The sequence below is a fragment of the Lutjanus erythropterus genome, chromosome 12, assembly GCF_056507025.1.
Source record: "Lutjanus erythropterus isolate fLutEry1 chromosome 12, fLutEry1.hap2, whole genome shotgun sequence".
NCBI lineage: Eukaryota > Metazoa > Chordata > Actinopteri > Lutjaniformes > Lutjanidae > Lutjanus > Lutjanus erythropterus.
This window is the reverse complement of record NC_139328.1, coordinates 19,304,099-19,312,440: the sequence shown is the minus strand read 5'-3', so window position 1 is coordinate 19,312,440 and position 8,342 is coordinate 19,304,099. Positions and strand designations below refer to the sequence as shown.

Sequence of the window (8,342 nt, the reverse complement as noted above, 5' to 3'; positions counted from 1 at the left end):
AATGTGATCGTTCTCCTCTCTTTCTTCCCGTCTCTTTTATCAACTCCACTTGCTGCTGGTGTTTAGTGTGTGTATATGTGTGTGTTTGTGTGAGACCATCATTAAAAATGTATAGCATCTCTCCAAACAGTGTCCTGACAAGCCACTCATGCTCATTGGATATCAGTCATTAAAATTTAGCGAAGAGGGGGCAAAGCGTGGCCCAGGTAGATATCAGGTTTCTCATTCAGGCTGTGTGTGGATGAATTTTTCAAAGTCCTATTACCTCTACAGGCACCACTGCTGATGTCTCAAGGCTGCACGCTCTGACACTGCCGTTGTCTGTCTCTGCTGGTATTGTAGCTGAGGCGTGACAAAAGCCGAATCAACAATAACAACATGAGTCTCAGGGTGGCTATGCTGATTCATTTACTACTGCTTGTTGACAAGGCTGATTCTAAAAAAGGTGAGTTGCTATTTGTTATCTTGATGGAGCAAAGCTTAAATTTGATGGAAGTGCTTTATCTTGCGGGTACTGTATATACAGAGAAAGTTGGACCTCAATTGTTCAATGTCAGCTTGTAATACACTTCCAGGGGTTGCTAGAAAATCATCAAATGAATGCATAAGCAAGAAAAGAGCAGCTGCACTTTATTTTACAGTTCTCTACTAAGATGTAACAAGCTGTATTTTGTATCAAATTAGACAAAATCTAGAGCCCTAATTAGGGACACATTACAACAGAGCTGTACTGTAAACTAAAATGTATTAATTCCCACTGTTAGACCCTTATTAGACTGTATTAGAGGGTAATTAAGAACACATTACAACAAACAGCTCTGTAAACAAAAGTGAAAGCACAGATATAGACACAGTGTCTTTGGCTTCCTATTAAATGGAAAACAATACACTTTAGTTTACAGTACAGGTACATTGTAACGTGTAGGTTTATTTACAGGGCTAGTATCTAATAAAGAAATTATTTGTAGTTCTTCAACAAAGTATGGGTTGTTATGTCTTATTAGTGTACCTGTAGGTGTATGGTATCATATTATGGTATACCTACTGTCTAATAAACTTTATTTTACAGTACACTAATAAAAACTAGAAATAAAGTGGTCTGTATTAGACAGTACTAAAACCCTTTAATAGACTATTATTAGACTTTCTTAGATGGTCATTAGGGGCAAATTATTTCCCATTGTTAGACCCTTATTAGGCCTCATTAGAGGGTAATGACAGACACATCACAAAAGAACTGTATTGTAATCTAAAGTGATATATCTGTTACTTTATCATTTACAAAGAATATGTCAACCAGCTCTACCAATCTATAGGTAAGCTGTTACTTAAGGTATAGCTGTATTTGCTCACCAACTAATAAAGAACATATCTCAAATTTTTGGCTAATTTTATACAAAGTACAGTTAGTTATGTCTTATTAGTGTACTGTAAAATAAAGTGGGACCAAACCAGCCATAACCTTTACTCTGTATCTGTTTTCTTTGAGCTGAAATTAAACTTTTGTAACTACAAGGTGTCAAATGTGGAGGAATCCTCTCTGCTCCATCTGGAAATATCTCCAGCCCAAACTTCCCAGGCCTGTATCCCTACAACATTGACTGTTCCTGGCTGATTGTGGTGGCAGAAGGTTCCTCCGTGCTCCTAACGTTTCACCACTTTGAGCTGGAGTATCATGCCAACTGTGCTTATGACTACATCAAAATCTACAATGGCATATCTGAGGACGAGGGGAACCTCCTTGGGATATTTTGCGGTGACATCTCCCCGCCGCAGTTCACCTCGTCTTGGAACGTCATGTCCATCATTTTCCATTCCGACCGCCATGTGGCCTACAGGGGCTTCAATGTTGGCTACAGAAAAGGTAACTCGTTACGTTTGATGCGATATGACAGGGATCAGCTGGCTAACTGCCCAAAACTTGAGTTGCTTTTTTCTGACAATACCATAACTCATGGCTTTCAGCTAAGAATTCCTGACCTTAGAATCAGCGAAGGACTTAGAGCTTCCCTTAACAGTGGAGACTAAGAGTCTACAGCTGTGGCCTTCAAAGCCTGAGATGCAGTTGCTGCAATATGTCAACGTTGCTGCCATATTGGACTGGGCAAGATTAGCCTGTGAACAAATGTGGACTTGAAGACAGTTATTTCCAAAGAATTAACATAGAGCTGGAGGAGTTTTAATAAAACAGGTCTGGGCTAAGGAATGGGCAGAGGAAATCTGCTAAGAGTATATATCGAGATGAGATGTTTTGTCTTAATGTTTAAGAAAGACTACAAATGTGAAAAACATTGTCGAGTTTCATGTGCCTCAAAGTCAGAGATCAGTCTGTGCGTGGTTAAGACGTGGTGAATTACCACCAGGTATTGAACAGGAAGATACAAAGGTTTAATTGACGATGAAAGAATTTGTGAATATTGTGAGATAAATGGGATGGGAACAAAATTTATTTAATTTTATGCTGTCTTTCATATCATGATTTATGACAAATAATGTTTGAAGAAGTTAATGTTCCTGACTCTGATTTGATAGGGATGGAGAATTGCTTTAAGTTAATATATTTTTGATAATGGTTTTGCATCTTTTGAGTATCTTTTTAAAGCATGGGAGCAGAGGAGAAAAGTCAAATGATAAATTGTTCCTATACGGACTATGGACTAGTGGTTTATGAACTGGATCAAAGATGCAAAGGATGCAGATGTTCAGTCAAAAAAAGAAAAAGAATAAATAAAACATCGTTGGATGAACTCAATCAAATTGTGGGCAGGATTTCCATCCAGTAAATACATGTAGACCCAACTCAAACAAAGGAATATAATGTGACGGAGTTAGTTTGGATTTTTCGCATGATTTCAATGAGTCACGTTATATTTAAAGGTTTATAATCTGTTAACGGCAGCTGCTCCATTTACATGTATTTGATCACAGGCAATGACACTGACGTATGATCCAAAGGCCAATGCAGCATCTACATATATAAGTCTACGGTTGTACACATGCACTGTCATCTGTAGTGTTAATCCCTTTCAAAAAGAAAGATTCCCTCTGTCCTCTCTAGATATGTGTGGCGGAGTCCTAACTGGGCTATCAGGTATGATTTCCAGTCCAGGCTACCCTCATGAGTATAGCAACAATGCCGACTGCTCTTGGGCCATCCATGTATCCAACACCAGCGTGGTCACCTTGATTTTCTTGGACTTCCAGCTGGAAAACAACGAGGGTTGTAATTTTGACTTTGTCGCCCTGTTTGACGGCCCTACGGTCACCCACCGCCACCTGGGGAAATACTGCGGGGCTGATAAACCCCCGCACATCGTCACCACCTCTAACCAGCTCCTGGTGGTCTTCAAGTCTGACTTCAATATTGGTGGCCGTGGGTTCAAGGCCTACTATTACTCAGGTAGGAATCTCTTCACGCAATATGAAGTGCTTTCGATATTTGACCACCATCGACTATGGCTGTAACTGCAGGAGGTGGAAATAGACAAATAACTTTGTTCGGTTATCAACAATGTCACATATTATTACTCTGTCAGGCTTTAGGGTTTACATAAAGCAACCTTTATTCACAGAAATCCTATTCATGTGCCTATTCAGAACAGAAAAGCTGCCATGAAATCTAAGGAGCTGTCCACACTCACAGTTGAGACCTGGAGACCTGCTGAGGGCTATAAATGCTGGGCATTGGACTTTAGTAATAGGAAACAACGGGAATAATATTAGGGTGATGTTAGTGGTGGGAAGGAAAAAAAACCCTTTACATTATGCTGAAAGTTTGAAACAACACACGTGAAAGACCTCAAACATGGCACAAAAGATCCTGTCATCCGACTGAATGAAAATCGAACACTTCTACCACTTTGCAAAGCACTGTATCTGTGTAGAGCAGAGCTTGTCACCCGTCTCATACCATCACTTCCTCGAACAAGAAAATAAGTCCACAAAGTGAAAGTCCTTGAGTGGCTCAGACTTGAATGCAGTTGAAAAGAATAACATTGAGACAGCTGATCACAGACTGTCCCCAAGTCCCCTTGTCAAGCATAAACTGATTGGCAGGAGGATGAAAATCCTAAAATACAGTTGCAGAAGGACGCTGGCACAGACAGTTTACTGGCTGTTTAAATCATTAATCTTCACTTTATTTATTAGTTATACAGTAATGTTTTAACCATTTTATTTTATGTTGACATGAAAAAACTATATACTTTTAATCCCTTTTTATTCATCCATTTTTCCATATCGCAAGAACTGCAGTCTTTAAATGTAATGCATTTAAAGGAATAGTTCAACATTTTGGGAAATATGTATTTGTTTTTTGCAAAGAGTTAGATGACAAGACAGATACTATCATGACTCACAAGTGCAATAAAAAAAGAATAAATCTGTAAAAGAATGAGAAAATAAATGTGGAAATATAATGACAATAACAAAAGAATACTATTTCTCTATCTATCTAACTATTTCTTTGTTTAATTTGCCATTTCGCTATTTCTTGTCCTGGTGTAGTGACCAGGCGGTCTGTTTCCCTCCATTTCCAGTCTCATGCTAAGCTAAGCTAACCGGTTGCTGATAATAGGTATGGGATAAGAGAGACTTTATTGTCATCCATACAGTGCAGTACAATTTGTAGAGGAAGGCAATGTTCCTGTCAGTCCCTGGTGCAAAACAAACAAACAAACAAACAAAAATCAATGAAACATTCAGACCACACACAAGGTGCAAACAAGAAAATACAAAAAGGTACAATACAAGGTACAGATATGTTGTGCAATACACAGGATCGCTATATAAGAGTTACAGAAATAGAAAAATAAATAGTGTAGATAAGTGTCAAGTGAAGTAGTGCAGTAGCAGCTGTAAAAGCAGCTTGAGAGTTCCTGAGGTCCCAGAGATGTGGTCTGAGTAGCCAAGGTCGGGTCTTAGATATTTGTTTGATGAGTGTTCACCAAACACTGCTGCCTGTAGCTTCTTACTTATCATACCACCCATTCTCCAGAGTTGGGACAAATCATACAACTCAAGCACTGGTAAAATTTCTATTTTTCCACAAATTCATCAAATAATCTTGACATCAGATGGGTCTCAACCATAACATGTCAATTGCACAGCCCTCCTAAATCAAAGCCAAATAAAAATTGTGGGTTAGAAATGTGTTTTTTTGATTAGTATAAAGAGAACTGTTAGCAACTTAGAAAATAAAATTTCCACTTACTACAACTGTGCTGTCATCAACTCTGAGGTTGGCCTGTTACAAGGTTTTAAAGCCAAGAGTTTGAGCCTTTAAAATATTTTTTGCTGGCATAATTGAAGAGTAAAGATCAAACTCCCATCAAAATACAGTTTTGTACCAATTCTCAAGACTGAGTGTTACACAAGAGAGTGGGATTGAGCTTCTCATCTAAGTCTTAGCAAGAAAGTGTACACACATTTTCCCCAAAATAAGGAACATTTCCCATACTTTGTGAAGGAGTTATCTCTTTAATAATAAGACTTTGATTATATACCTGCTATAAACATAAACTTCACTGTAGGAAACCAATAATTAAGTTGACTAACATATAATCACCTTTACTCCAACAGGTGAATGCCAGCAGGTCCTGACAGCTGTCAGTGGCAACTTCAGCAGCCCCCACTTTCCAAACATCTACCCAAACAACATCAACTGTCACTGGAGCATCACTCTAGCAGCTGGATACCGCATCAAACTCTTCTTTCCCATCATGGACCTGGAGGACCGCAACAGTCTGTCAGACAAGTGCGACTACGACTCTGTGGCAGTGTACGACGGGCACAGTCAGACGGACGCCCTGCTGGGACGCTGGTGTGGCAGGGAGCAACCGTCCTCTCTAATCTCCAAGGGCAACAAGTTGCTGGTGGTACTCAGCACGGACAGAAATGAAGCTCACAGAGGGTTCACTGCTTCTTATCTCGGAGGTAAATGTTCCTTATGCAGGCATCTGATTTATTTTAAGAATGAAAAACTTCATATGTATAATTTAAGGAGTGTTAATTGTACTTATTCTGTGAGGGCTGTAGGTTTAATTCATGAACTCCCGAGTTTAATGTAACTGTCCAGTCAATCTCACTCAGCCCAGGAGAAACTGCAGTGGTAATGTTTCATAGTTTTTAGTGGTCCTGATGCCCTCCTGCATAATATATTTGCAGTAGGTGATGTGAGGGGGAATGGGGGGGATGCTATTAGCAAAATGACTAAAACGCACCCCCCTGTGTAATCTGCCGTCCTTCCTCTCCATCCTCTATTAGCAGAAAGAGTGCAGTGGCAGGGATGTTGTATAGTTGAATATGTTAGTCTAGTCCAGTGAGGATGCCCAAATAAATAAAAGATTATGGAAGAAGTCCTGCAAACTTTAAAATTTATATCTGCAGTACATCTTTTCTAAAGCATTTAAAATGTGTACATTGTTTTATTGATAAGAGGAAAAATGAGAGCCTGATAATTCCACCTAAATGCACTTATTTTGTCTCTTTCATGAAATAGGTTAAAATGTCCTACATCATTTTCTGGATGAATGAAACAAAAACAATCATATGGCCTGTTAACCCAGTCTAAATTCATTTATTTCTCATTTATGCAGTATTTAACCTGTGTATATCTTTTCAATAACACGCATCAAGATAATATAAGGTCATGCGGAAATGGCAGTAAAAATGGTCAGGAACATTCATTTATGCACAATTTAACACTTCCCAAGATTTATTGCTAAGGCCTGCTGTGAACTGGGTCATGACGGGTTGTCATGTTTAAAAAGTAGGTCCCCAGAAAAAAGCATTTTGGGAAACACTGATCAAGTCTGCCTGATTCCTTGACCCTTTATCTGACTGAGGTTTGTGCAAGTACAAACCCTAACACTTTATACTAAGGTCCTCATATTAGGTCATAGCTAACAAGGCCCTTATAAGTCCTTATAAGATGTTTATTAACATAATTAGGTGTTAATAACACTATAAAAGTGCGAGCAATAAATCACATCCGAGAAATAAATCAGAATTGAGCACTAACACTTGTAGTGTGAACACAGCTTTACAATTTGTGCCACAGCGGTCCTATGGATATATCCATATCTAAGTTGGGTATAAATAGTTCCTTATAGACATAATATGCAAGAAAGCATTTGTGCTGAATATGGACACTTAATTAGCTTTTCACTACTGCAATTTTCCCTAGGTCAAACCACAGATTGACTGGACTATAAATCTCAACTATATTCTTTGTAAATGCCTAAAATGCTCAATATTGATCTTTACAATCAGCTCTTTTTTTATGCTGCTCTTCACAAACAGTGTGAACTGTTTTTTTTTTTCTCCCCCAAAGTGGTACCTGTAAACGTCAGCTGCACAAGATCAGAATTCACCATCTTGATACCCCAGCAGTCTTTACCTCAGCTGGACCGTGAGAGCATCTACCTGGGAAACCCGACCTGTGCAGCCCAGCTGACCGCCACCTCATACAAGATTCTGGCTCAGTTTGTGAACTGTGGCACTGCGGGCCAGGTGACTAACCACAGTCTCACATCATCACTTACTGGTACACCATAATAGGCAATGATTCACTATACATTTAGCAGTTTGAGACATTGATTTGTGGCTTGCTTCTATAAATACCATAACTCCTGATCTCTTACAGAAATATCGGAACATCACCGTGCTGGTAAACAAACTCTACATTGATTTCTCTGATGGGAAGCAGCAGAATGTGCAGGAATATAGGGTGCAGTGCGATGCCCTGCGGAAGATAGCATCGGTGTCCATCATTTCAGCAGAGGAGCGGCGTCTCGAGGAGCAGGCCCAGCAGACCGACAGTGACAGTGGAGGTGATGCAGGGGTTCCAGAATCTGAGCCTCATGACCTGAGTGACATCGTCTTCATTAGCATCTGTGTTCTGGCTGTTATTCTCATGGTGATAGCGATTGTTTGGCTGGTGCTGCTTTAGTATTATATATATGTACATATATATATATATATATATATATATATATATATATATATATATATATATATATATATATATATATATATATATATATATATGAATGGTCTTTTCCGACAAAGAAAGGACTCCAACGCTTAAGTTGTCATATTTTCAATCATATTTTGTATAAAAATGTTCACAAACAATATAAAAACAGCTCCTATCAACAAAAAACTTTATCATTACAGTACAAAGGAAAGGCATTATCATGACCACCAACAATAAATGACATATTCTTGACTGTGATGTACATCCATTCATAAAACAGTGTAAGGTTTCTGATGTGCCACAATGTGTAAATGTATTTTATATCTCCTTTACAGAAAATAATAAAAAGAAAAATTTTAAAATG

The 8,342-nt window shown here is 38.6% G+C and overlaps 1 protein-coding gene across 1 annotated transcript; it reads left to right on the top strand.

Annotated features, from left to right (window-relative positions):
* Window positions 1-378: 378 nt before the first annotated feature.
* On the top strand, window positions 379-8,341 carry cdcp2 (CUB domain containing protein 2). The gene is made up of 6 exons (XM_084733149.1): window positions 379-445; window positions 1,517-1,864; window positions 3,059-3,400; window positions 5,581-5,934; window positions 7,334-7,512; window positions 7,646-8,341. Exons 1-6 carry the CDS (start codon window positions 379-381, stop codon window positions 7,949-7,951), a joined length of 1,596 nt encoding a protein of 531 aa, XP_084589275.1. The 3' UTR covers window positions 7,952-8,341.
* The last annotated feature ends 1 nt before the right edge of the window (window position 8,342 follows it).

Coding starts and splice junctions, on each gene's coding strand:
- cdcp2 (XM_084733149.1), top strand. CDS start 379: ATGAGTCTCAGGGTGGCTATGCTGATTCATTTACTACTGCTTGTTGAC. Junction 446..1,516: donor CAAGGCTGATTCTAAAAAAG/GTGAGTTGCTAT, acceptor TGTAACTACAAG/GTGTCAAATGTGGAGGAATC. Junction 1,865..3,058: donor CAATGTTGGCTACAGAAAAG/GTAACTCGTTAC, acceptor TGTCCTCTCTAG/ATATGTGTGGCGGAGTCCTA.